Source organism: Phalacrocorax carbo, chromosome 8 (genome assembly GCF_963921805.1).
Source record: "Phalacrocorax carbo chromosome 8, bPhaCar2.1, whole genome shotgun sequence".
In the NCBI taxonomy this organism is placed as follows: Eukaryota; Metazoa; Chordata; class Aves; order Suliformes; family Phalacrocoracidae; genus Phalacrocorax; species Phalacrocorax carbo.
This window is the reverse complement of record NC_087520.1, coordinates 22698505-22725766: the sequence shown is the minus strand read 5'-3', so window position 1 is coordinate 22725766 and position 27262 is coordinate 22698505. Positions and strand designations below refer to the sequence as shown.

The following is a 27262-nucleotide window of genomic DNA, read 5'->3' as shown; positions in this document are numbered from 1 at the left end:
TTAGAGTCAAATGTTTAATAACTTTCCAAGAGTGAGTATTACTTCCGTATTTAGAGCATATATAAAATAAGAGATGGAAAACAAGGAAAGAAAAAAGATTGGTATCTTCAAGAGGGCACACTTAACCCCATAATTTCTGTTGAATCCCCTCTTCGGCAGCACAGTGGCCACTTTGAGCAACACCTCTGTGCAACACAAGATCAGATACCAGGCCACTTGCAGTGTTTAAGCTCAGCACTTTTAGCTAGGAAAACTGATTCTGTACAACTTGCACACCAACAACATAGTCCCAGACCTGTTACATGGTTAACTGTGTCCTGTCCAGAAGATGGATACCAGATGAATCAAAGTTACCCTAGGCAAGGTGAGCTGATCTAAAACTTGGTCTCAGCAGGGCCTTCTCTTCCACCTGCTTTTGTTTTCCAACTGACCCCAAACGTCTCTCACATCTCTTCCCAACATGGTGTTATTGCTGGACAGAGCAGGGAGAAGAAAGGAGACACATATTAGATTCAGCAGCACAAAGACAACTGTACTGGGAGGGCTCCAAGCATTCCCCAGATACCCCCAGGAGACTGCTATAGCCCAGAAGGTAGTGACAGGTTCCTCAGAGGTGTTACCTACTGTTAACACTGCCTTCTACCTCCCACTAAGATCAGACCCAATATCCTCCCTCAGCTCCTTGAAATTTTGCCCAGGAATCTTCTCTGCTAAAATAAGCATTTGCACTGGGACAGGCTGGCCCTGGCAAAGAAGGTGCTTCCTCACAAGCCTCAAGACTGCTGCCAATATGCCAGGGACTCTGCTGCCATCACCATAAGAACAGAGCTCAGCATCTCCTCCTGCTGGGCAGCTACAACATTGTCTATCCCCTCCCCACCTCATAGCATGGGGCAGGGAAGAGATCAAGGGGAGTAAATTTGGACTAGAGGGACACAAACAGCATCTCTCCTAGAAGATAAGTGTGGAGCTGCAGCTAGCCCTGAAGAGCAAAGCTGCTGTGCTGAGTCACAGCTGAAAGCTCCAGAGAGATGCCGGGAGGCTGCCACCCTGCCCAGAGTCCTTCAACATGCATAGGAAGGACATGGGGAGCAGCTGCACAGCTCACCCTGCTCCTAGATGGGAATGACAACTTCCAGGCTTTCCTGCCAAAACACAAGGCACCCCTGACAGTCTGCTCACCCTGGCAACGATGAGGGCGGTCCCTGGCTGACGGCCAAAGCTGGTAAGAGCTCTGTTGCTAGAAGAAACTCTGGATTGTGAAGGCAGCGGGAGGAGAAAGAGGAATGCTGGCCTGGCCCAGCTGCTCCTTGCCCATCCCCCTTGCCCACAGCTAGCTCACCTTGGCCTTGTTCTGAACAGGTAGATATAGCTTGAACTCAGCTGGGAGCTCATCCTCTGAGTAGAGTCGGTCAGAGAAATACACCCGTCGGATGCGACAGTTGGCATGGATCTGAGAGTCAAAACAAAGAGTCAGTCCATTTTCCGTATGCTCTTTCCACATCCAGCTTTGCTGTCATGCAGCAGCCTGGATACCTTGGCTCAGCAGCTGGAGAAGAGACGTCACTGTCTCTCTGGGGGACAGGGCATCGGAGAAGAAGTGCTGGCCCATGCTCTCTGCTTTGCATTAGATGCTCTCTCCAGTGATGCAAGCTGGCACAAGAGATTTGTCCAAGCTCTGGCATCTCTGAAAACTGAGATCTGCCTTAGTTGCTTATAGGGTTCTTTGCTGTGAACCCACCTCTGCTTCTCTACTGGTATCAACATTTGCCAGAACACTCTCAGCCTCCTCCACTTTTAACACTCCCTCTCCAGGGCCTCCCTGAGGTCAGGAATGAGCCTGTCCAGTCTACGCTGCCTCCACTACCAGCCAACAGCAAAGGAGTCGCTCCAGTCCCCCTCTTGGGTACATGTTTCCCAGTTGACTGCCTGCTCATCTCAGGGCAACCCCACAAGGAACTGCAGCAGTCCCATCATACTAAGGAACAGGCATGCCCTGCACACAGGCATCCCTCCAAATAACGCATGCCACCAGACACAGCAAACATGAATTCCTAGCATATGGAACAAGTTTCATGTCCTCAGCAGGAACACACACTGCATCAGCTCTGGTCCAAGGGGCTCGGTGAAGGCAAGGTCACTCCACCTGTACTAGGAAATGGGCTTGACCATAACACCCCAGATCTTTACCAGCCAGGCTCCCACTTGGCCAGTCACTGTCTGGTGTATCTGGACAGTTAGGTAGCACACAGCTAATTCCAGCTAATAAGCTGGAGCTAATAAACAGACCTCCACCCAGCAGGACGAAGAGTTCCCTGGCATGCCGCAGGCAACTTCAGGTGGACTGCAACTCTTACCCTAACTGACAGCAAGCAAAAGAAAAGAGATGAAGTGGGCTCCTTTTTCCCAGTCTAGTCCAGTGAAGTGAGGCAGCACCAGGATCTCTGCCCTTGCTCTGCAGAGAGCAGGACTGGCAAAGTAACCAGTCAGGGTTAAACCCGGATTCCCAATCTACAGCAAGGCTGTCCCAGCCAGCAGAAACACTACCAACACTGGACACACAGGACATGCCTGCTTCTCACCTGAACTCTCAGGGTCTCGATGTAATTTGTCCCGTAAGCCCGGCGTGTGAAGTCTGACAGGTTGAACTGAATTTGGTTCCAGCCGTCGTCCAGCCGCATGGGCATGGTGCAGATGAAGGGCTTCACCCGAGTGGTGCTCTGGTAGTTACTCGCCCGGAAACGCCGCCGTACGTTCTTATCATCCAGCACCTGGGGCAAGGAAGGAAGGCTACTGATCCAGGCATCAGGGCACCCCCCCAGCTCCCCAAGACAGCAGCTGTTCTAGGCTCAGGCTTTACCTGCCTCAGAGAGGGCTCTCCTACTCCCACCCCTCCGTTTCATAGCAGAAGTGTTTCTAACACGGGAAACAGACCCATTTTCAGGAACAGCAATGATGTGCTCATGAGCTGACTGACACCCCCACAGCAGAAGACCTGACACATCACATGGCCGGAAAAGCAAAACTGTTTTGGGGACCACATGCTGCCTGGGACAAGTCCCGCAGTAAGTCTGCGGGCTCCCTGGCACCTTCCTCACTGGTCCCTGGAGGGGGCCTCCCCACTGCATGCTCCTCACCTGCACTTCAAAAGTGAAGTATTTCTTCAGGTTCTTGATGATCATCACTAGGAAAGGTAGTTTGATGCCCAAGGTCTTCTTTGGGTCAGCAGGGCACGTGATGTACGTGGTACTGAGAGGGACAGAACAATGCTTTAGGATCTCACGTGGCACAAAACAGATAGCCAGAGTCCCAAGTCTCTCCCTTGACCTAAAGCAGTCTTGGAGGACTGCTCGTAAGATCATAAGATCTCAGCAACAACCAGGGCTTCCTGCAAGAGGAGGGAGAGTTTCAGAGGTAGTTGCAGGGAGAATGAGATAAAAGGCCCAAAGAATGCATTTCAAATCCCACCTTTCTCACCCAGGGCACGAAAAAACTCCTTCCTGGACAGCTTCACCTCCCCAGTTTCAAGGCCGTATCAGTGCTGTTTCTTAACGCAACCTCCTCCTACCATTGACTGAACAGGTAGAGCCCTCCAGAGAACAGCAGAGGCCCTGTGTGCTCTATATGGCTGGGAAAACCGAGGTCATGAGCCCTAGAAGTAGACGTCATGCCTGGCAAGTTCTGTATCAACACATCTTGGGAGGAAGAGAAGTGTTGGCTCAGCCTGCCTGCAGGAGAGGAGTCTCTGCTGCCCTTATAAGGAGCACCCTGCTCTGAATCACCCCTGGAGAAGACTTGGAGACTCTGAACCCGCTCATGGAGCTGGTGCCTCTCTCCCTGGTCGATGGAGACGAGGTTGCTAAGTGAAGCACCATAAGCAATTCCCCTCATAAATCTCCCTTTAATCTTCCTGATGTCAGGAGAACAGCAGAGCAGGCCTAAGACAATAAAAGATGCAGAAGGCAGCTCTGCTTTCTCAGTAATTGGCGGCACTGACTGGGGACCAGCTATCAAACACAACTTTTTATCTCCAAGTAATGGAAAAATAATGGGACTTTTTTTTTTATCCCTTAGCCCCACTGAGGATGAGAGTTCTACAAGCACATACATGGAAAAGCACAGTACAATGCCACAGAGTGGTATCAGTGATCTGACCCAAGATCATATGCTTCAATTTATTGACAAAGAGGTTGCAGTAGAGTCTGAAGGAGGCACCTGCTGAGCACTGACATCTTTCACTCTGCTCCAGGGCCAAACCCTCAGGGCACACTAGGGCAGAAGATGCCTTCTCCTACCTGACATTAGTTCCTTCGATCTCCAACACCAGCGACTGAATGTCATTGTCGGTGATTCGCTTGATGTGGCCATTGCGCACCTGGAAGAACAGTGGGGCAGACAGCATAGACATTACTTGAGAGGGAAAGCAGAGGCGCCCACAGCTCCACTGAGAGGGGGAAAAAGATCCCAGGAGGACCCATGGAGTTCCCTTGGCTCCTACTGTCCTGGACATCGCTGTTTCCAAGGCTTTGATCACCACCCCAGAGTGCCAGGACTCCAAGCAAGAGTTTATAGCCCGGCATGCTGCATGGACACCAAATGCAAGACTTCAATCTATCAAAATATGCTACAATGAAAACAAGTGACTCAGGCCTCATGTTAGAGGCCCAAATAAACAAGCATAGAAGTGTCAGAGCAAGATCAAACTAGAGTGAGATAAGGGGTAAAAACAAGTACAAGCAATACAGGGGCAAGCAAAGGGAGCCACCAGACAGCCACCAAGGGATCTTAGTCTCTACTGCTGGGCATGGCTGACTGCCTCTGTGGAAGAACAGCACCAGATGAGACCTTGGTTAAGATTCTTCATAATTATAGCGCATGCAAGTGCAGAGCCATTTGCCTGCTCTGCAGAGGGGCGCGGGGATTTTGCTACTTGGGTGCAGCCAACTCCCCACAGAGCTCAGGGAGGCTAGGGCTGGAACTAGGAGCCAACACAAATTCATTTTTCTCCACGAGCAACATGGCTGAATCCCAAGGTCTGAGGATTTATTTTTTTAATGAAGCAGCCCACTTTCCACCAAATTAATCTCCATTTAAAAGGTACTTTTGCTAATTAAGACCTCTCCTCTTCCCCAGTGCTAGATCAGTGAATTGCAATGGTATTTCTGGCTCCATGAATTAATTTCTTTAGCATCTATCACCACTACTAATCTATAGGGTACATTAAGCTGCTAATGGGATTGTTCCAGTCATAAGTTACAAAATTATTTACAGGCTTAGCAATTCATCTTCAAAGTTCATTTCCTCAGAGGACCCTACCTGGGGGGTGTTGCTGCTTACATTTGCTGGAAGAAAGAGATAAGCCCTGTCAGCAGCCCACCTCCCTGTCCTGTCTCTTCACTAAGCAGTTTCAAGAAATCTCAGCCTGGATCACCCAGCTGCTGCTGCTGAGCATGTGAGTGCAGCTCACCTAGCCAGGCTGCTCTTAATTCTGCTTCAAGCCCACACAGATGTTTCCAGAAAACATTAAGCTCAGAGAGAGGATCCTTACAGGAAAACCATATCTCCCCTTTGCATCAAATGCAACTGCCATGGATTTATATTTGAAGCAGCAATTGGCATACGGGAAGTTAAATCCTGGAAGCCACAGGGATACAGCACATGGGCTTAACACCGGGAGATATAACCCTGCCTAAGCAGGTGACAGTAGTGCACAACAAAGCCTGCCTCCACGCCATGTAGGACAGCTTTCACCAAGGGTAGCTTATGGCTCCACAGAGGGGAGATGGTTCAGGTTTAGGTTTCTCTGGAGAGGACAGTAGCAGAGAAAACAGCTAAGCATGCTTTAAACCAATTAGTCAGCAGTGTTTCTATCTGCAACCAGGTCCCCTTCCTTAGCGTGTGAAGGTTTTCCTTCCCCAGATTACAGGGACAATGAAAAGCAACTCTTCTCCCTCAGCATTGCCAGAAACAGGATGAAAGACAGCAGGAAAGAGAGGAGATAAGTACAAAACAGGGCCAGACTGCGGCGGAGCCCTTCCTCCCAGTCCCACCTAGCTCAGTATAAGTTTTTGTGAGCTGCACTACCGCCCAGCTGCATGGAGATAGAGGCCAGGTCACACAGGCACCCTTCCACACAAAAGTCAGCCTGTCTGCACATGCCTGCAGCCAGCACTGGCAGGACAGACACACAGACATTTAGAACATGACATCCAGCACCAGCTGGGTCAGAAGTCCAAGCAGCCTTGCCGTTTCGGTAAGATAAGGCTGAATGACATCAGAAGCACTCACTGCCAATGGGGGCTCAAAGCACTGCTCTCCAGAACTCGGTAGTGCCGAAGCCCCAGCTTGGCCCCTCGGCTCGCTGCAAAGCCCGGTCCCCACTGGAGGCTGAGCTCACCTCCTGCCTGTGTCGGGGACCACCTCCCTGATGGAGGACACATTTTGGTCACAGCCAGAGGAACACTTCTCTTCCCCTGCCAGCTCTGGGGGTCCCTTCCCAATGGCCTCGCACAGACCAAGAGGTGACCTCTGGCTCCATCAGGAACAGATGTGTCCTGATGGACATCACCATCATCCACCAGCCCTGCGCTCACAGTGGCTACTCAGTAAGAGGTCCTAGTCTTCAGGGGCTCTCCCCTGCCTCACAGAAGATCAAAAAGAGATGATTTCAGAAAATTTTAGAAATCTAAACAAAACAGTACACATTTCTGCTTGGCCAGTATTTTCTAGCCATCTTAAGCCTAAGAAGGTGGATATTTGAAGCTGGAAAAAAGGGTAATAGCCCTCTTAGAAAACAAAAGTTCTTCAAATGCCTAATATCCTCTGAATCAGGATAACAGGGAATCATAGAATCATAGAATCATTAAGGTTGGAAAAGACCCTTAAGATCTTCGAGTCCAACCACCAACCTATCACTTCCAAGTCCACCACTAAACCATATCCTCAAGCACCACATCTACCCTTCTTTTAAATACCTCCAGGGATGGAGACTCCACCACCTCCCTGGGCAGCCTGTTCCAATGCCTGACAATCCTTTCAGTGAAGAAGTTTTTCCTAATATCCAACCTAAACTTCCCCTGGTGCAGCTTGAGGCCATTTCCTCTCATCCTGTTGCTTGTTACTAGGGAGAAGAGACCGACCCCCGCCTCACTACAACCTCCTTTCAGGTAGTTGTAGAGAGCGATAAGGTCTCCCCTCAGCCTCCTCTTCTCCAGGCTAAACAACCCCAGCTCCCTCAGCCGCTCCTCATAAGACCTGTTCTCTAGACCCTTCACCAACTTCGTTGCCCTTCTCTGGACACACTCCAGCACCTCAATGTCCTTCTTGTAGTGAGGGGCCCAAAACTGCACACAGTACTCGAGGTGCGGCCTCACCAGTGCCCAGTACAGGGGCACGATCACCTCCCTGCTCCTGCTGGCCACACTACTCCTGATACAAGCCAGGATGCTGTTGGCCTTCTTGGCCGCCTGAGCGCACTGCCAGCTCATGTTCAGCCGGCTGTCAGCCAACACCCCCAGGTCCTTTTCCTCCAAGGCAGTTCTCCAGCCACTTTTCCCCAAGCCTGCAGTGTTGCATGGGGTTGTTGTGACCCAAGTGCAGGACCCGGCACTTGTCCTTGTTCAATCTCATACCGCTGGCTCCGGCCCAACAACCCAGCCTGTCCAGGCCCCTCTGTAGGGCCTTCCTGCCCTCCAGCAGACCGACACTTCCACCCAGCTCGGTATCATCTGCAAACTTACTGAGGGTGCACTCAACCCCCTCATCCAGATCATCAGTGAAGATATTGAACAGGACCGGCCCCAACACTGAGCCCTGGGGAACACCACTTGTGACTGGTTGCCAACTGGAGTTGACTCCATTCACCACCACTCTCTGGGCTTGGCCGTCCAGCCAGTTTTTAACCCAGCGCAGGGTGCACTTGTCCAAGCCGTGAGCAGCCAGCTTCTCCAGGAGAATGCTGTGGGAGACAGTGTCAAAGGCCTTACTAAAGTCCAAGTAGACAATGTCCACAGCCTTCCCCTCATCCACTAAGCGGGTCACCTTATCATAGAAGGAGACCAGGTTAGTGAGGCAGGACCTCCCTTTCATACACCCATGCTGGCTGAGCCCAATCCCCTGGTGTCCCGCAAGTGCTGCGTAATGGTATTCAAGACGGTCTGCTCCATGACCTTTCCCGGCACCAAGGTCAGGCTGACAGGCCTATAGTTTCCCGGATCCTCCTTCCGACCCTTCTTGTAGAGGGGCGTCACAATCACTAGCTTCCAGTTGTGTGGGACCTCCCCGGTTGACCAGGACTGCTGATAAATGATGGAGAGTGGCTTGGCGAGCTCCTCTGCCAGCTCCCTCAGTGTCCTTAGGTGGATTCCATCCGGCCCCATGGACTTGTGAACATCCAGGTGAAGGAGCAGGTCAGTGACTGCCACCTCTCCAACAACTGGGACTTCATTCCGCATACTATCTCCATCTCCCAGCACAGGGGCCTGACAACCCTGAGGATGACCAGTCTGACCAGACTGAGGCAAAGAAAGCATTAAGTACCTCAGCCTTCTCCTCATCTTTCCTGGCAAGGTTAGCTTCTGCATCCAACAAAGGAGGGAGATTCTCCCTGGCCCTCCTTTTGTCACTGATGTATTTATAAAAACATTTTTTGTTATCTTTAACGGTGGCAGCCAGTTTAAGTTCCAGCTGGCCCTTCACCTTCCTAATCTTTTCCCTGCATAACCTCACAACATCCTTGTAGTCCTCCTGAGTCACCTGCCCCGTCTTCCAAAGGCAGTAAGCTCTCCTTTTCTTCTTGAGTTCCAGCCAAAGCTCCCTATGCAGCCAAGTCGGTCTTCTCCCCCACCTGCTCGACTTATGGCACATGGGGACGGCCTGCTCCTGTGCATTTGAGACTTCCTTCTTTAATAACATCCAGCCTTCCTGGACTCCTTTGCCCTTCAGGACTGCCTCCCAAGGGACTCTGTTAACCAGACTCCTTAATAATCCAAAGTCTGCCCTTCTGAAGTTCAGAGTAGTGGTTTTGCTGACCCTCTTCCTTACTCCTCCAAGAATCAAAAACTCTATCATGTCATGGTTGCTGAGCCCAAGACAGCCTCCGACCACCACATCACCCACCAGGCCTTCTCTGTTCGTAAACAGCAGGTCCAGCAGGGCACCTCCCCTGGTTGGCTCACTTAACTTCCTGAAGCAACTGGTATCTCCCACAGACTCCAGGAACCTCCGAGACTGCTTTCTCTCCGCTGTGTTGTATTCCCAGCAGATATCTGGTAAGTCAAAGTCTCCCACGAGAACTAGGGCTAGAGATTGAGAGACTTCAGCCAACTGCTTGCAGAGTACTTCATCTGTCTCCTCATCCTGGTTGGGTGGTCTATAAAAGACTCCCACCAGGATGTCTCCCTTATCGGCCTTCCCCCTGACCCTTGCCCATAAGCACTCAACCTTATCATTACTGTCATTGAGTTCTAGACTGTCAAAACACTCTCTAAAATACAAGGCTACCCCCTCCACCTCTCCTTCCTTGCCTGTCCCTTCTAAAGAGCTTGTAGCCATCCATTGCAGCGCTCCAGTTGTGCGAGTCATCCCACCACATTGCCGTGATGGCAACCACATCATAGTTTCCCTGACGCGCAATGGCTTCCAGCTCCTCCTGTTTATTGCCCATGCTGCCTGCATTGGCATAAATGCACTTCAATTATCTATTGATCTCTTTTCCAACACAGGTATGCCACCCCTAGGCTCATTATTCCTAGCAAGTCTGGTTTTATGCCCTTCTCCCTTCATATCTAGTTTAAAGCCCTCTCAACGTGGCCTGCTAATTCCCGAGCCAGAATCCTTTTCTCCCTTTGTGACAGGTGAACCCCATCTGTCTCCAGCAGGCCTGGTGCCATGTAAACTGCCCCATGATCAAAAAAAACAAAATTCCACCACTGGCACCAGCCTCTGAGCCACGTGTTAATGAGACGGGAAGTTACCTGCTGTCTAAAGACAAACTGAAAAACAAACTGGAAAAGCTTTTTTTTGCAGATTCAAACCTCAGATCTCACAGGGTTTGGAGGGAACAGCAGCTTCACAGACATTTGTGTCTGAACACATATTTCTTATGCTGCTGTTGCTGCTAGCAACATCAGTCAAACATAACAAAGACCAGAGGAAAAGCAGCAAGGAGCAATCCTCCCCAGGCCCAGCTGCCCACCCACTCGCGGATGGGTTACCATGGTCCGAGGCCGACCTCTGGAGGCTCGCTCCCGCATTGTTGCTGGCCGCCCCGTCATTAGGCAATGGATTTGTGCCAGCAGCAGCAAGCTGAAACACAGCCAGCACCATTGCCCAGACTACCATAGGCATAGGTACGCCCTCGCCTCGGGACAAGCCAGCACTTCTCAAAGCCAGTGGTGGGTGCAGAACAGGCAAGAGGCCCTTGTGCCACAGCAAAACAAGAGGCAAGAGCAGGAGGTACCTGGCTCCACTGAAGTGCTGGGTGCACATAGGTTTGGGGAGGAGGAGCGAGCAGCATGGACTGCTATATTCAAGATGCAGAGATCTGGAGCAACCCAGACAAGGATGCTGAGCTAGAGAACCAAAGGAGGGTCCCCAGAGTAACGCATCAGAGAAGGGCTGCCAGAGAGGACCCTGTCACAGCATTCACAGGGACTTGATTCTGGCAGCATTCGTCAGAGAAACTGCTATCTGCATCTTGGTGGCAGAACACACATATGACATTCAGACAGGTATTGAACACTAGCTGACCTCATGTCCTCCCAACAGCATTTGAAGTTGCTAACGATATTCTGCATTGACACGTCAGCAGAAGGAATATGGAGAAATTAGTGAGAAGATTGACAGGTTTGACAAGTTTCACCAAACCATTCCCATCTGCTCTGCAGAAAAGCATCAGCAAGTCCCGTGGAGACGGGCCAGCATCCATGCATTGGCAGGAGGACCATGGTGGCAGGACACTACAGGAATAAACAGAAGACTCTGAACAACAAAGTGCTGGAAGGCAAACAGAAAACACCTTGCAAACAGGTCTCCAAACCAGCCATGTGCAGCGCTAGAGGGCAGGAGATGAGAGCACAGCCCAGTAGTTACCAGTTCTCTGTGGATGAGGCTGAAGGAGGAACCTCTGCCTGCAGGGATGGTGGGACAGTCACCACACTCCTCCTGAGGCCTGGACACTTCAGTCCTGCTAGAGTCCCCTGGCACAGCATGCTGGTAGCAAGGACAGATTGGGCTTGGCAGGGTTTGCTGCCAAGGCCTGCCCAGAGCTTGCCCACAGCCCCTGAGGGAGAAGTGTGAGGAGGGAAGGACTGTACCCTAGTACTTAGAGGGTGGTTACAAATGCTCACAACAAGAAAAGGCTTGCAGTGCCCCACCTCTACACCTATATCATATGAATAAGTCTCTACCTCACACTGTCTCCATAAGCACAAGCAGCGTGCATCCTACTAGGGCCAAACAAGAAATGGTTTTCCCTATCTCACAAAAGCTTGAGATTCCTGAAGAGCTAAAAAAAACACCATCAACATCTGCTGCTACTTTTTGCAAAGATAAGAGAGTCCACATTAGGACAATGAATCCAGTAACTGGGGCATTCACCTAGGACAAGGGAGAACATCAAATCCCTTGTTTGCAATTCTCACCAAAACTACAGATGCATTTCATGCACCCTTGAAGAGAGCAGTGATCACTTATTGCAAAGTTTTGGTTGCTTTCCCCCCTTCCAGAAAGTCCGACCCTAACCCTCTTCTGTGGCAATGCCAGAGTTGGAACATTCCTGGGATGTCTGGGTTTGGACAGATCACTATCTTCCAATAAACAAACAAACCTACTGGAAAAATCCCTCACTGTTTCTGGACATTTATTCACTTCTTGAACATGCTGCCCAAGCCAGACACCAGCCTGTCCCTCTGCTACACCTGGCAGGTTCTTGCGTTGAGCCAAAGAGGCTTCAGCAGCAGCTTAGCACCTTTGCAGAGCTGCACAGGTACCCCACTGATGGGAAACGAATGGGTCTGTGCTGCCTGTCCCTCATCCCACAACTTGTAAATGCTCACGCAAGCCCACCACGGTCAAACACCACCGCTGTCTGCTGAAGTGCCTTGAAGGCTTTCATTCCTGCTGAAACTATGAGAGATACAGGTTAGTGTCAAGCACAAGCAACTGAACACATGTCATAACTGCAGAGAGAGAAGCCCACTCTCAGAGAGTGTAACAAGTGTTTTGCAGAGTCACTTTTAGGTAGCAACTCAGCTCTGGGTGGTTTGTGGAGGGGAAGAAGGAGCAGGTCTCAACACCTCCAAAATTCCCGATAAGGGCTCCCTGATGCAAGGCACCCAGGAGAAGGCTGGGGACCCACAACAGCACCACTCTAGAAGCAGGCAGGAGGGAAAAACAAACAGATGAAACATTCATGACTTCTTGTACACTCTAAAAGCCTGCCTTTAAATACCTTTAGCAAGCCTGTTTTAAAAAATGGGTCACATACGAAGGAAGATCCCTCTCACGGTTACCCCCAGCGACTGCCGCCGTATACGGTGAAAAGTCGTTTTGTTTCTGTCGCCTATTTCCAGCGTTTGACATCTTTTGTACCCTCTCGCAGTGCTGCACCTCCCGCCTCCGGTCCGGCCCGCTCCCCTGGCGGGGCTCTGCCACTCAGCAAAGGCGGGAGATGCTCCGAACCAAACCCGGGGGGTCCCGGTAACCCGGCACGGCCGGCTCAGGCACCGGCGGCCTGATGACAGCAGCCCCACAGGTGCCCGGACCCCACCGGCCGCTTCCCGGCGGGCCGCGGCCCCATGCCTCGCCACGCCGGGCCGACGGCGGCCCCGGGCCTGCCCCGGGACGCTAAGGCGGGCGGTCCCACTGCTCCCCCGGCCCCGCCGCCACCTCACCTTCTTGTCCCAGATCTGGAGCGGCTTGCTACCGATGCTGTACAGCACCGAGAGGAACCCGCTCTGGAACGTGTTCTTGAACATGCCGGGGCCGCGGCGGGCCGGGCCGGGCCGGGCACCGGTCTCCCACCGCCGGGACAGCCGCTCTGGGCAAAGACACGGCGGCTCCTGCAGATCCCTCCGCTCCGCTCCCCCGCGCTTCCGGGTCGCGGAGCCGCCGTCACCAGGGAACTACTTTCCGCGCCTCCCGGCTGCCGTCAGATCTACTTCCGGCCGCTCCTGAGGGACGGAGTGTTGCGGAAGCGCGCTGCCACGGCACCGGGGGCGGGGCGGGGCGGGGCGAGGGGTGGAGGGGAGGCGCGGCGCGTGGCCCCGGGCGGGCACCTGAGGGTCGGTACCGGCGTGCCCCCCCCCCGCCCCGTGCCCTCAGTGCCGCCCCGTGCCCGGCCAACGGCGCGGAACGGCGGCGGGCACGGCCCTGCCCAGGGCTGGGGCGCAACCCGCGGCCCCTCGCCCCGGCTCTGCCTCTCGGACCCGCCGTCGTTACTGGTCGCCAACGCGCCGGCCGCAGGCTCTGGCCCGCAAAGTTTCCCTCCCGCCGGCGGGCCTGCGGCCCGGGAAGGGAACCCTGCAAGGGCAGCCGGGCCCGCTGCAGCCGCGGCGCTGGAGGTCGTCCTGAACGAGCCCTGGCCGCCGGGGAAGTCCTCGAGACGGTGAAAGCGCGGCATGGGCAGGGTCCTGTGCTCAGCCGCCGGGCGCCGGGGCTCCTACCCGCCCCGAAGGTGTCTGCGGCCAGGGGTCTGAGGAGCACCGGCTCCATCCCCCTTCCTCATTGACTCAGTGAAGCACGTTAGTGAAGCCGAGACTGTCGAGGCCAGGCACCCAGGGCCGGTCAGTCCACTGTACCTAATGAAATAGCTGGTACAACATCTACTGAACACTTTGGACTTGCGTGGGTGCATTTGTAAGATTTCCCAGTTCTTCCCCTGCGATTATCAGACAAAAAGCAATGCTTTGGTTTTCTGTTTCCGATGGTGCACTTTGCTCATGGAGTGTTTCTCAGTCTGGGCTCTGCTGTTTCCTCCTAGGGGCCTCTGTTTTTCTCTGTGCTGGTTTTACAAGACCAGAGAGTCTAGATGATGTTTGCTCAGCTTCGCTGCTTCCTTTAGCCCCAACCTTGCTCCCAGGTTCCCAAGTGTCACTTGCCCCAGCAGGTGACATCTATTCATTGCAGTCCCGGTGCTGCTGGGAGCAGCCTGTGCACATCAGCAGCTCCGTACGCTTGCTGGGAATCCTGCGTGATTGTTAATGCCAGAGGCTTCATTAAAACATAAGTGACAAATGCTCACAGCTTAGCCCTGTGTCTGTGGACCTCTGTTTTTAGGTAGCACTACAGCGAAGTGTGAGTACCGGAAACCAGCTCCTGTCACTCCCAAGCCGTTTCCTGACTTAGGTCTTCCAAGACAGGGCCAGGCCCTTTCCTGTACCTCTGTAGCCAAGGGAAAGGCAGACACCTCTGGGAAGGATAGGACAGGGAAGGATATTTCAGTCACACAGTGGCAGTGGGCACATCCCGCCCTCTGCCAAGCCATCTCCCAACCCTCTGGTGCCGCCTGGGCTGGAGCTGGCCGCAGACATGTGATCAGAGCTCTTGGTTTCTGCCACATGCTGATGGGGCACTGACAGGGATGCACTGGAGCCAGAGGCTGCTGTCTCCTTAGGTCAGAAACTGCTGGGACATCTGCAAATCTGTGCTTTCCAGAAGAGCCTCCTGTGCATCGGCCAGTGCAGGAGGTTGTCCCAGCCCTGCATCATGCTTGCTGTCACAGTGGCATTTCCTCAGACAGTATTTCAGGCCAAAACTGCTCTATTTCCATGTGGAAGTGGGCTGGATTCTGCACTTGCTGGCACCAGAGATACCCGTCACGAGGCAGACCAGTAGGAGGAAGGGGCAGGAAAGCTCTCAAACACAGCAGCACCCTCATTGCAATACCTCATGCTTCTGCTTGATGCTCTAAACCATGCAGGGATGCCAGCACTGTGTGAGGGTCTCCTCCCAGGGGAGGGGGCAGCAGGTCCCACCGCCTGGCTTGTTTGAGCAGGAAGGTGCTGATCTGTGCCCACACGGAGATCTGGATTTTTGGATTGGTGGCAAGAGGTATCTTTGCCCTCCTGCAGAAGAACCAGCCCCCGGGCCCAGGAATACCCCATAACCACCGAGTGACTTCAGTGTGCGCTGCTGGGAGGTGGGCAGACACCGCCTGGGCATGGAGAGGGCTGCGTCAGATCCAGCTCCGGCTGGATCTGTGGGTGTACCCAGCTCTGCATGTGCAGTACCCAGCACAAATGTATTTGCTCAAGCAAATAAAGGTGCCCAAGCAGTGAACTCTGGGAAAAAACTTTCCCAAAGGTAAGAAACCAAAGCAGCTTCTCATGGCTGTGAGAAACAGATGATGTGATGTGGCTTCACACACTCTCTCTCTCTCTCCCTTCTGCCAGCTGCCACTGCTTGAGCCAAAATGGTGCCTCTGCCCTTTGCCAATACTGGTCAGTGAAACCCTCTGCAATCAGGATTCGCAAAACTCCTTGCACAGGAGCACACAGGTGGGCAGAGCCCTGTCCCTGGTGCATTTGCTGCCTGGCTGCCAAGGGACCATTTGTCCAGAAAATCTCTGTGGCACAGGGACACGAGCCAAACCCAATTCATCTTCAGAAGCAACCCTTATCTAAGCACGAGCAAGAAGTGGCAGAGTAGACTGTACAACCCTAATTCTTCAAGCTGCTTACTTACTCCTTCTAAACATTATTGCTTTCAGCTCTGGCCTAACCTCCAGAAACCTTTAGCTGTTGGAGTTTGTTCATCTTTGTGCTCTGAGATAACTGTGCCAGCAACAACCCTTGTCCCTTACTACACAACTGCAAAGAAATGCTTTTTTTTTTCTTTTTGTGAGCTGGGATAAAATACAGTGTCTTGATGATATGACGATATAAGCTCCTATACATCAGGAGCTGATGTACAGATTTACCAGTGTGAAAATGCTTTAAAGTATAGACAGGGCCTTGCACAGCTGAAGAAGCTTAACAGGAACAGCTTGGGCTAGAAATCATATCTTTAAACTGAAATATATTACATTTCTTCCTGCTGTAATAATATCTCTAGCATCTATTTTCAATGTACAGACACTAAACTGTATTAATGACCATCCTGCATCAGCTTTATGGTCCTGCAGTTTAACTCCAGGCCCCTGTGTAGCTCTTGTTGCTAACTAATGCCCCATCCAAATCCTGCTGACATCCACATCGTCTTCTGCTGGTTGTGCTGTTCTCTCCCTTGGGCTACAAATGCTCCAATTGTCTCAAACACGCAGTCCCTCACAGCACCTGGGTTAGCAGCACTTTCTCCTTCATTTACAATTCCTGGCACAAACAAGTGGAGCCCACAAAAAGAAAGGCATTATTTAGAAATTATCAGCTATATTTAGTCAGTGGGTTAGAGTGCACTTTATATGGAACGCTTAAATGACTTGTTCCCTTAGTCAGATGGTAAGAGACAACTGGGACAAATATCCAGCTGCCATTCCTGAGCAGCTTGCTCATTCACACACTCTCCACTTACCATTTTAATGTCATGTTTTGCTGCAAGTGATGTACATGGAAATATGTTGTGGGTTCAGATTGTCCCTATTTCTCAATGAATTTTAATGAAAAATAGTACCTGTTGCCTCTCCTCCTTCCCCAGGCATGTGTGGGCTAAAGGAGAGGGCAGAAACAGAGAAGCCTAATGAGATGTTAACACATATTAATAGTCAAGGCTGGCATTCAGGAAGGGGCCTCTGGGAGATGTATTTCAGTGAGACACACACTGTCATTACCCACCTGGAAGATCGCTAGGAAGATGTCGACATGTTACATCACCCCTGTTGCCAATTCCCAGGGTGTAGAGGGATTGGATTTTGGGGAGCAGGTGGAGGAAAAGCCCCTTCTTAACAGAATAACCTGGTCCAAGAAGTGAGCAGAGGTTGCCTGCTCCAGAAATAACTGTTCACTGAAGCATTTCCTGCCCTTCAGAGTTCCCAGCAATCCAAAGCCTTCAGAGGAATTAGATCTTCAGGAAGCTCCTGAAACATTGCTCCTCTGAAGTTTCACATTGCTGGGTGCAGTAAACATAGTAACTCTCTCCAGTATCACAAAGTCTGTGCTTGCCTTGGAGCATACAGTCCCAGGTTCACAGCCTGGGAAATCCTAACCTGGGCTGTCACCCTCTTGGCTTAAGCCATTGCCAGAGAGCAGATGCCTAGGGCTGGCTGCATGGCCCAGTGGGCCAGCTGAAAGGACAGTGCTTGGACGAGTAAAACCACAACTGGATTCAGTCAGCACCTTTGTGAGCCAAAAGCCTTCACTGCATGGTGAAAATGAGAACAAAGCAATGACTTCTGCAAGGAGTGGGAGATCCTGGGATTTGTCCAGATGACTCCTGCCGTTTCTCCCAGCCTGGATTTTCCTACAGGAGCAGGACTGGATGAAGGGCAGCTGTAATGAGGAAACTAAAAAAGCTATTGGCCAGGATATCCATAGCCACCACAATCAAGGGAAGACAAGCTGCAAAAGTGGCTTTGGGTGCTGAGGGAACCTGGATGAAGGCTTTGGACCTCATGCTGGCTGAACTGCAAGCAGTGTGGAAGGAGGAGGAAACTGGGCTGCTGCCGTGCAAGGGATCAGAAGAGAACAGGGGAGTGTAATCAGTGGGTGCAGAAGGAGACAGTGCCAGCATGTGCTGGAGCACTTTGGCACAGAAAGTCAAGGAAGCAGGACGTGCTGTCTTGGTGGGACCCCTGTGCAATGGATGTCACAGTGGAGCAAGGGGAGAAAATGAACAAAACCTTTCTGATTCTTGAGAAACCAAAGACAAAATATGGCCAGGCAAAGAAGAGTTTATTTCTGACAAGGAACACTTAACAACAAAAAAAACAAACCACAAACAAACAAAAAAAAAGTGTCACTGAGAGAATCCTTCAGAGACAACCTGTTGTCTTGGAGAGGACCTGAGCATGCCCCAACAGTGTCAGGAAAGAGATGGATGAGGTAGCAACAGCCTTGGATGTGCCACCATGCTGCAGGGACCTCAGTTCGACATACGCTCGTAGTGCTGCTTCTGCCCAGCACACGTGGACCTCAGGTGGACTCTGCCATGGGCTCTTCCCTGCAGGGACAGGCTCTCACCACTGGCCAGATCCACACCAGCCATAAAAGTCTTGCTGAATTTTGGCGCCAGAGGTCAGCACAGTCCTGGATACAACAGGGCTATTATTACACTGTGCTTCGGCAATGGACCAAGCCCCCGCCTTACAGCACCAGTCACTGTTACTTACCTGCTGTACGTGTCCACATCTGGCCCCATATTGGCACATCTCCAGGTGTGAGGTATGAGGACAGTGTTGGCAATTTCCACCTGTACCACTCACACGCTTTGTGCGAGGACTCACTCCTGCATTTCCACTTTGGCCACTGCCCAGGGTTGAGTGAGAGTCGCACCGTCTGGTTGTGCCAGCAGGAGCCCACGGCTCACCTTACCTGAGCTCTCCTCCCTGGGAACCAGCAACAGGTCTATTTTTCCCAGTCAAGAGCCTTATCTTAGAGGTACCCTTAGCCTGGAGAGCTTCAGTGTAGGGGAAAACTGTGCAGGGAAAAATACATGGGCAGTGAAGGAATGGGACAACAGAAGAGAAATGATGGTGTACAGTTGTAGAGTCCAGCTGGAGGTTTTTAGACCAGAGTTTCAGGTGGTCCATCAACATTTAAGACCAGAGCCCAGCTTGGACAACCACCAGCATTGCAGCCAGGCTCTCCCTAGAGCTGCTGGTGAAGCACTGCATCTGTAGGGGAACTCCTGCAATGCAGAGGCCCACAGGCAGGAGCTCCAAGCTGGGGGCTTTGCAGTGAAGGTGCTGGGGAGGAGGAGAAGTTGTCTCAGCCCAAGAAAAAGGAAGAGATAGGAGCTTCTGGGGTGCAGAGACAGAGCCATGCCCAAGCCCCATGGGCTGGGAAAAGCAGGTACCAGCATTAGCACCTGGGCCACCACTCAGGCAGGCACCTTCATAACAGTGTAGGGGCTTAAGGAGGGACACTCCCAAAGGTGGCAAGTGGATCCTTTGCCTCAGCCCGCGGTGATTTTGTACTAATTCCTCCTGCTCTCCTCACTCAGCCTGTCCTAGCAGGCCACAGGGAACAGCTCACGCTGCCAGCACCCTCCAGCGTGGCTGGTCCTGCCCCACAGCTCCCTCCCCACTGAACACTCCTCCTCATACACTTCTTTTAAAACTTTTATTCAACAATATAGAATTCCTTTAATTATAATATAGAACTGTCTGTTGTGATACTGCATCCCCTGCCAACCCTGTGCCCTGGCAGAGACAGGCACAAGCTGGCTGACTGTGGTCCATCAGAGGTTGCGTGGGAACAGCCAGAACAGAGGAAGGAACAACTAGCCAACAACTGCTTTGCACACCCTTCACATTTCCACGCTTTCTGGGTCAGGAAGAGCTCAACAAGGAAACAAAGGCAGAAGAACCTTTAACATAAAGAGGCGAGTGCCATCCAGCCAGGTGTGCTGCCCCACTCTCAGCCCTGCCTGCACCATGCAGTCTGCCCGCTGTCACTCTATATGCACTGATAGGACGTTTGATTTGGTTCTCTGCTTATGGAAAATTGGGAGCAACAGCATCGGACCTGAGGAGAGATGGGAGGAGCAAAGTAAGTGTCATGGGGTACTGCCAGCTTGACAGAGCTCCTTTGGACCTAGGTGACGAGGATATTGGCTGGGCACGCTGTGCAAAATCCTGCCACCCCGCTCCCGGCCAGGCCTGGCTGCACCCTCCATGCCCCTCTGGATGTGGAGACAGCAGAGGATCCTCAGCCTGCTTTAGAAGGGGTGGCAGCGTGTGAAGGGAAGGTAGGGCTGAACAAGGCAAGGGAGAGATGCAGTCCAGCAAAGCAGCACTTTCATGGGCAGCCAGACACAAGTTTGGACTTTTTTCTCCCCAACCTCCTGTGTTAAGTCCCCCTCCACTGCCTCAAACATCTCCTCTAATCCTGCTAAAGGCTTCCATCATGCCACAGCACCCTTGCAACAGGCACAGAGAAGCTGGGGAAGTGCTTACTGCATCCCTCTCCTACCACACTCCTCAGTGGCTGCTGTGTTCTGGTTTCGAGCCTTTCCTCTTACAAAGCACTCAACCAAACCTGCACTCTACCTCTGCTAGAAGCTGGGGCCAGGCCAGCTGAAAGGCCAGGACATGCACCAGGACTATCAGCTTTCTCCAGGAGACAGCATATGAAGGTGCATGCTCCCCAGTCTCCTTCCTAAGGACAAGACACAGTCCTCTCCAGCTCCCAGCTGTTCCTACAGGCAGAATGACACTTTGCTAAGATTCAGAGGAGGGCAGGGTTTCCTGCCTCATGTGCTGGAAGGGCCAATAGGTAAGAGAGGAACTGGCCTGAGCTGCAGCCAAGTGTCCACACCACCCTGGGATCAGGAGACTACACATCCTCCTGACTCCCAGGCTATGCTTGTTCAGCTGCCATGTTTCCCTCCGGGATGAAATCTGTCACAGCTCATCCTACCCTACAGCTGGGGTAGGGATGTGGGGAGATGCAGGGCAGGTTATTCCAGTCTCTCTGGTTAACCACAACCAGGGAAAGCCATTTATCCATTTCACTCACTGGGAAGAGCATCTCTTTTCCTCTGCTTGAGGGTACCAGGAAAGAATTTCTGACTCAGGTTCACAGACTGATACTTCCCAAAGCACCTTGAAACTCCACCATCAGGTCTGGACACTGTCAAGCACTCATATACAACCATCAACATTTTTCACCTATCAAAATTCCCACACTGAACCAGTTCTTCTCCCCCATGGCTCTCTGGGAGCTGAGAATGCCAATACGCAAGAGCTGGAAAACATGTAAGCTTCCCCCATAGCAACTTGGACAGGTCACGAGAGACATCCACTCCTGCCTCTTCTCAACAGAGCAATCATACATGTTTAAAACCAGTACAGAAATGGATGTTAAAACCCCAGACCAACCCTGCTGGTATTAGCACAGCTTAAGAGCACAAGAGACCCCCACACCTCTCAAGCCAGGCAGCCTGTAGGTTGGGCAGATGGAAGGATAGAGGTCTGGAAACACTTGCCAAAGCCTTCCGCAGCGTCTGCAGAAGAGTTAATGCTAGCAAGGGTACCATGGCATGTCAGCACCACCACAGACAGCTCCTCAGTCAAACACCAATAACTGAGCTCATGCATCGGTCAAATCCCACAGAGGGATGAAAGAGCAGCCATTCCCTGCTCAGCACATCCCTAGAAAAAGCCATCCACCCAGGCTGAGAGGCAACAAGCATGGGGATATGCACACAGAGAATCCCCAACTTCCAGTCACGCATCGGTGACTTCTTGTCTGACCAGCCATGTAATAGACAGACTGAGACCACTACCTCAGGCACTGGCTGTTTGAGTCCGGTGTACCACAACAGCTGACTCCCACACTGTACCCAAAACCTTGCACCTCTGCAGCCCCGTGGAAGCTGAGACAATCTGCCACAGTGAAACTCTCAGGGCTGACAGCATGAAGAACTGTAACCAAAGACTAAGAGATCCCAAAACACTCAGAGACAAGAGGGACTGGAAGAGCCAACCTGACCTCCTTGAGGAGGCAACACCTTCAGTTCTCATTTTTTCTGACTATCCCATAGATTTGAGACAGCAGACATTCAGACGTATAGATATTTATTGGTTTCAGTGAATTATACAAATGGATTGACCTGCTATTGATGCCAATAGAACTTTATTGGAATATGGAATGTAAACAGATGTTTCAAATAGAAACATTGCAACCTTATAAAAAAATCAACTGTTTCGACAATGCCGCAGAAGGAAATTCTGTGTATAGGTGCTGGTGGGAAAACACTTATCTCCAGCTTCTAGGTTTGAGTGTCACCAGAACCACTTGATGAAGTTACACACAGAACAAGTAGAGGAGGCAACTGTGAATTGTGGGGCTATAAAGCCATCGAGGGATCTGATGAAAGAACCCACAAGATGAACCCCCCACCCCCCGCAACAGGATCAGCACCCCAGAATTCAACGAATGGTTGACTTTGATAAAAGACTACGTGGGATCCCAAGTCCTGGATCAGTAGCTGCACAGCCCCATCCCTGACAGATCACGTCACCATTTGCTGATCCTTCGTCCTCCCTGTGCTCTCCTCCCTGGCCTCCTCTCCACTCCTCCATCCTGCAGTGCTGAATTGAACCGCTCCAGAGTTGTGCTCTGGCACATGTCTGCGTCTGGCATGAATTCTCATGGGAGCCACGTCATGAGGTACGTGGTTGCACACCTATCACAAGAAGTCTTGCAACACTGACTTTCCTGAGCTTGGTGGGAAAGTCTGGATAGTTCCTCCCCTCTCCTGCCAAAAGAGCAGCCCTCACATTCACAGGTTTCCAAAGCAGGTCTATTGAGTTTCTTTTCAGAGCGAGCCTTTGACAAACACACCTGGAGGGGGGAATCTCAACTCTCCCCAGCAACTTGGATCAGTGCCTTTGTTTTAATGCTCCAAACCAATGCCAAGATGCTGCTGGGATCATGGGCTGTTTTTTGTTGAACCTCCCCCCTCCCCCCAACCACCCTGGCATTTGCAATTGAAACTGGAATTCAAGGGCCAAATTCAAGCCCAGAGTAAGCAGTAGGACTTGGACTGCAAAACAGAGTTGCGCCTGCTGACCCCCAGCCTGAATTTGGTTCACCCAGAGTCTACAAATCAGAAAGGCATGTTTAGAAAGAGGCATGCTAAGGGCTGATGGTGGAACAACCAATTTGTCCCCACCAGGGTGGTGGGGAAGGCTGGACTGAGAAGGAAGAGAAGGATCCAAAGAGATGTGAACCAGAATCAGTTGTGTTGAGCCCTGGGGATATCACTACATGTTTAGCTCTTGCAAGACCATTTGCCCAGGGCTTTGGTACCACAGGGTTAGAGTTACATTAACCACAACCACCAGAGAGGAACTGAGGTTTATGACACACACCCCTCCCCCCCCCAGGTTAGATTTCTGCCAAGTATAAAGGGGAGGGGAAGAAGGGTGGGGTCCTTGGTTCTTTTCCCTTCACTGTGTGACCAAAGGTTTTGCTTTTATTTGTAAACATCTTGAATTACCCGTCGTTTTCCAGTCTTCATCGCGCTGTTGTCAAGCCACTGGAGAGCACAGCGTTTTCTGAGCTGGACTGGGACTGCTCCTTCACCACTGGGTCTGCAGGAGACAGAACAGGCAGGAAGGGGAAACAGCATTTAATAAAGCAGAAGCTTCACCCTGGCAAACCCTTCCAGAGAAACTGCCCTCAAACTCCACACAGCTGCTAAGGCTTTTGCAGAGTGGGGAGCTGACATTTTCCCCCCACAACCCAAGAACCCTCTCCATCCCAGCTGGCCCAAGCTTCTCCACAGACTCACAGAAATAGGGGTGCTCCATAGCCTCCTTGGCAGTCAGCCTCTGTTGATGGTCATATCGCAGGAGCTTGTCCAGGAGGTCTAGGACTTCAGGACTGACCAGGTGTCTGTTCTCACTGTGGATGAAGTTCTCCCAGCGCTTCCGGGAATGCCTGCAAAGGGACTAGCTGTCACTGCCCAGCTCTGACCAGCACAGCAGTACCCAGAGGTCCCAGGGGAATCACCTGCCACTATCCACTTGTGAGAAGAGATAGCTGCAACAGACACTGCCTTGCACAAGCTACTGCTCAGCAAGAACTTCCCAAAGGGGGGAAACCCTCTTCTTTAGGTACACAATTGTGTGGATGTCCTACTCCCGGCAAAGGCATAATATTGCACACTCTCTGTCTACAGGGACTAGACAACAGCATGCAGCAGGCAGTGTAACACCCTTGGGACCAGAAGTGCTCTGGCTTGCCAGTCAACCTCACAGAAGCTGTCCTCGCTATCCTATTCACCTCATCGTTTTCAAAAATCTCAGCTGGGAGGTTTTGAGCCCCTCAGCCCAAACTCAACTCCAATGTCTACATCTAGACCTCCAGGATGTCAATGAGCAGAAGGAAGTAACGGTGGATGGCTCATGGATCATGGGAGAGGCAAGAGAAAAGAGCCTGCATTTCAGTGACCTCCTGAGATGACATGAGCAGCCAGATGGGAGGCGTGCAGGCAGCAGTGACCCAGAATATCAACGCAGACCTTTGCTGAGAGTCTTTCAAGGGGATGGACATTAGTTTATCTCCCTCTCTCTGTTCCAAGGGAAAAAGGCTGCATTTCACTTCTCCACTTACTGGCCCAGGATATCATTGAAGTGCGGGTCCAGTTCTATGTGGTACTTCTTGAGATACCCATACAGCTCATCTGTGCCCAGGACCTTTGCGATGCGAACCAGCTGGAACAAAAGGCATGTTGAAAGAGAGCAGAAGGGCAGGCCACCACTCTTTTGCTGAAGCAGAGCTGCCCAAATCTAAGAGCTCTCCTTCTGGAAACATCCCAGGTAGAAGGAATATCTCCCTTGAAACTTGTTTTTGCAACACATGCAGAAAACAAGTCTCCTACATGAGGTAGTGAAGCATAATCCTAGATGGCTTGACTAAGCACGCAGCATCATCCTCCCAGCCTGGTGGTCCAACCCCCAGAACCTCCCCACTATACACACAGAGATGAGGTGGTGACAAACATCTCATGAAATAAGCCAGGTAGCAAAGTTTTACTTGGTCATAATTGTCCTGGCCGTGGAAGAAGGGCTCCTTTCGGAAGATCATGCTTGCCAGCATACAGCCTAAACTCCACATGTCTAAGCTGTAGTCATACATCTGAGGGGAAAAAGGAGAAGCTGTCAGAAAAGGCATGCTCACCATGGCCTGGTTCCCCAACTGCACAGGTAACCTCAGCCTTTTCACTTCACACCAGCCTCTTCTCCAACCAAGGCAACACCCTGGTAGGCAAATCCAGACAACCCAAAGATGCCCAAAGTGCAACCACAATTGGTATCACTGGCTGGCAAGGAGGAGGCAGACTCTTACTTGGTAGTCCACAAGGAGCTCCGGTCCTTTGAAGTACCTAGAGGCCACACGTACATTGTATTCCTGAGCTGGATGGTAGAATTCGGCCAGACCCCAGTCTATGAGCCGCAGCTGAACATGTGATAGAGAGACACAGAGTCAGGAGCCTCAGTATAAGCTGGTCAGGTGAAGCCAAATTGGCCAAACCTCTCAATCCTGTGATGGAAGTGTGGAGCCTAGGATGCAGGGAAGCACTCTGAGGACAGGAGATGCTCTCAGCAGTGCTCTGCTCAGGCTCTTCCCTTCCCCCTATCACCAGCTGGTGGGGCAAAGCCCAGCTTAGAGAGCTCCTCTGCCTCCTGAGTCCAAGCTGGGCAACTGACTCCTTACCAGCACCACCAGCCACAGCAAACAGGTTGTTGCATACCAGGGAAGAGACAAAATCCAGCTGTCTTATCCTGCTGTTTAGAGGGGCTGGGCTGAAGGCAGTATTGATTTTAACTGGGGGCTGAGAGCAGGAAACAAGGTGGGGGGGGGCCCCACCACATTCTGCAAGGCAGATCAACTGCTCTGCAGCTGCAGGGATGGATGACTCGCTAGGTTACTGAAGGACAGTGGGTCTAGTAAGAGACTTCTCCCTCCTTATAGACCTTGCCTTGCCTGTACAGCCACCACTGATTGACAGTGAAGGACCTGCAGACCAGCAACTAATTTGTTGCTACAAATCCCAGGTCCCTGGAGAGACAAGTATACAAAGAACCCCATGAGGTACAGGTACCATGACAGGGTGAGGAAGCTCGCTATGCTGCCCATTTCCATGGTAGCAAGCTGGGTAAAAACATTTCCTGTGATCTAACTAGCACACCCCAGAAGTGAGGAAGCCACTGCAGGACAAGCAGGCCATACTACAGGAGGAGCTTATGTTCCCTAGGTAAAAATATCCACACGTATTTCAGACAAGGCCACCCCTCTTCCACCCAGGGCCTCTGCACCCTACTGCCACACCTCCCCAGGTAGAGATTAATGGCCCAGACCTGCTCCTCTCAGCAAAGAAACCTAGCATAGTTGCCTGCGGGGAAGAGCAACCTCCAAGCCATGTACTCCCACTTCGGTGCTCCCCAGTGGGACTTTGGCCATCTCCTGATGGAGGCACAAGTGGAGGGGAGCCGGTAAAGAAAGGTTAAAGCTGTAAGTACAGCTGCCCAGCTGATGGGTACAGAGGCAGCAGAGTTTCAAGTCTCCCTGGAAAAACCCTGCTTGTAAGCTCTAGTGCCACAGTACCTTTTTCTGTTGGTGGTCTATCATGACGTTGTGCGGTTTGACGTCCCTGTGCATGATCCCCATGCTGTGACAGTAATCCAGGGCCTGGCAGACACACGCACATACATTAGACATGCCTGTAACCACAGGCACAGCATGAACAATCTAACAGACAGTTCTTGGCCAGGAGCAAAAGTGCCCTGTCCATGAGGAAGTGCTGCCAACCCTGGCACAAGAAACTGGCATTTTCAGCTCTTATGCTGCACATGATGAAGTGACAAGCTGGCAACAAGACTGTATTGATCTCGTGTCCTACTGCAGTAGTCACAGGTCCTGGAACTGTGTTCCCTGCCCAGTCTTTGAAGAACACAATGCAGAGAGGCATCGCACCTGGTGACAAGCCCCATGCTCCAGCCTGGGTAGCCCTGTGCTTCCAAGGTCACACTCTTCCCCAAAAGGGGATGATTCTTACATGCATACAGTTTTATGGTCTTCCACTGCAGCTTTCCACCTGTGTCCCAAAACACACTTAAGCTAGAAAGTCACCTCTGCCCTGCTCATTTAAGCCAAACCTGCACTTACAAAAGGCAGGTGATAGCACATGAGGGAGGGCGATGCAGCTTAAAGCTTGAAGGCAGGAGCACACATAAGATCTCCAGCTCCATGAACGGGCACCACTTCCCCCCTAGCTGTTCCCTTGAGCAATGGGGTGAGAACATTGTTTTCTCATCTCCAAGGGGAGGGAGATCCATCCATCAACATCTATCAGATGCTCCAAGATCTCCAGAAGCATGGAAGGAGGGTACAGCCTGCAGTCATTTAATATCCAAGACATCAGTGCCAAGGAAGAAACGCTGTCCTTGGGCCCCTGCCACAGTGGGAAGCATAGGAGGTCACAGCTTCCATTACAGTAAGGCCTCAGGGAATATTCCTGCTATGACATGTGGCCTTGCAACCAACAGGATACACAGCAAACGGTGGTCCCGAGATCTCCAGTACAAGAGATCTATAACAGGTTGGACAAACTGCTTCCAGGAATAAAGCTTTCTAGTGTCTTTCTTGTCCCAAGG

The 27262-nt window shown here is 51.7% G+C and overlaps 2 protein-coding genes across 6 annotated transcripts in view; both read right to left on the bottom strand.

Moving 5' to 3' along the window:
- CFAP20 (cilia and flagella associated protein 20) lies at positions 1 to 13121 on the bottom strand. Of its 2 annotated transcripts, XM_064459062.1 has the most exons (6): positions 12894 to 13117; positions 4296 to 4375; positions 3138 to 3249; positions 2583 to 2771; positions 1343 to 1453; positions 1 to 472 (listed from the first exon to the last, which is right to left on the bottom strand). In XM_064459062.1, exons 1-6 carry the CDS (start codon positions 12975 to 12977, stop codon positions 467 to 469), a joined length of 582 nt encoding a protein of 193 aa, XP_064315132.1. In that variant the 5' UTR covers positions 12978 to 13117; the 3' UTR covers positions 1 to 466. The 2 variants fall into 2 exon arrangements, with proteins under 2 accessions (XP_064315132.1, XP_064315131.1); XM_064459061.1 differs by lacking the exon at positions 1 to 472 and having other exon boundaries at positions 1334 to 1453; positions 12894 to 13121.
- Positions 13122 to 19195: 6074 nt separating this feature from the next.
- The window catches only part of CSNK2A2 (casein kinase 2 alpha 2), a 28158-nt gene continuing 20091 nt past the window's right edge, over positions 19196 to 27262 (bottom strand). For 3 of the 4 annotated variants that reach the window (XM_064459054.1, XM_064459055.1, XM_064459052.1), the window contains 6 exons: positions 26214 to 26297; positions 24954 to 25064; positions 24642 to 24743; positions 24219 to 24319; positions 23395 to 23543; positions 21657 to 23194 (listed from right to left, as the gene is read on the bottom strand). In XM_064459054.1, the coding sequence (XP_064315124.1) occupies positions 23118 to 23194; positions 23395 to 23543; positions 24219 to 24319; positions 24642 to 24743; positions 24954 to 25064; positions 26214 to 26297 (624 nt within the window). In that variant the 3' untranslated portion in view covers positions 21657 to 23117. Of the gene's footprint in view, positions 19620 to 21656; positions 23195 to 23394; positions 23544 to 24218; positions 24320 to 24641; positions 24744 to 24953; positions 25065 to 26213; positions 26298 to 27262 lie in introns of those variants that run through there. The other variant, XM_064459053.1, reaches the window with a different exon arrangement.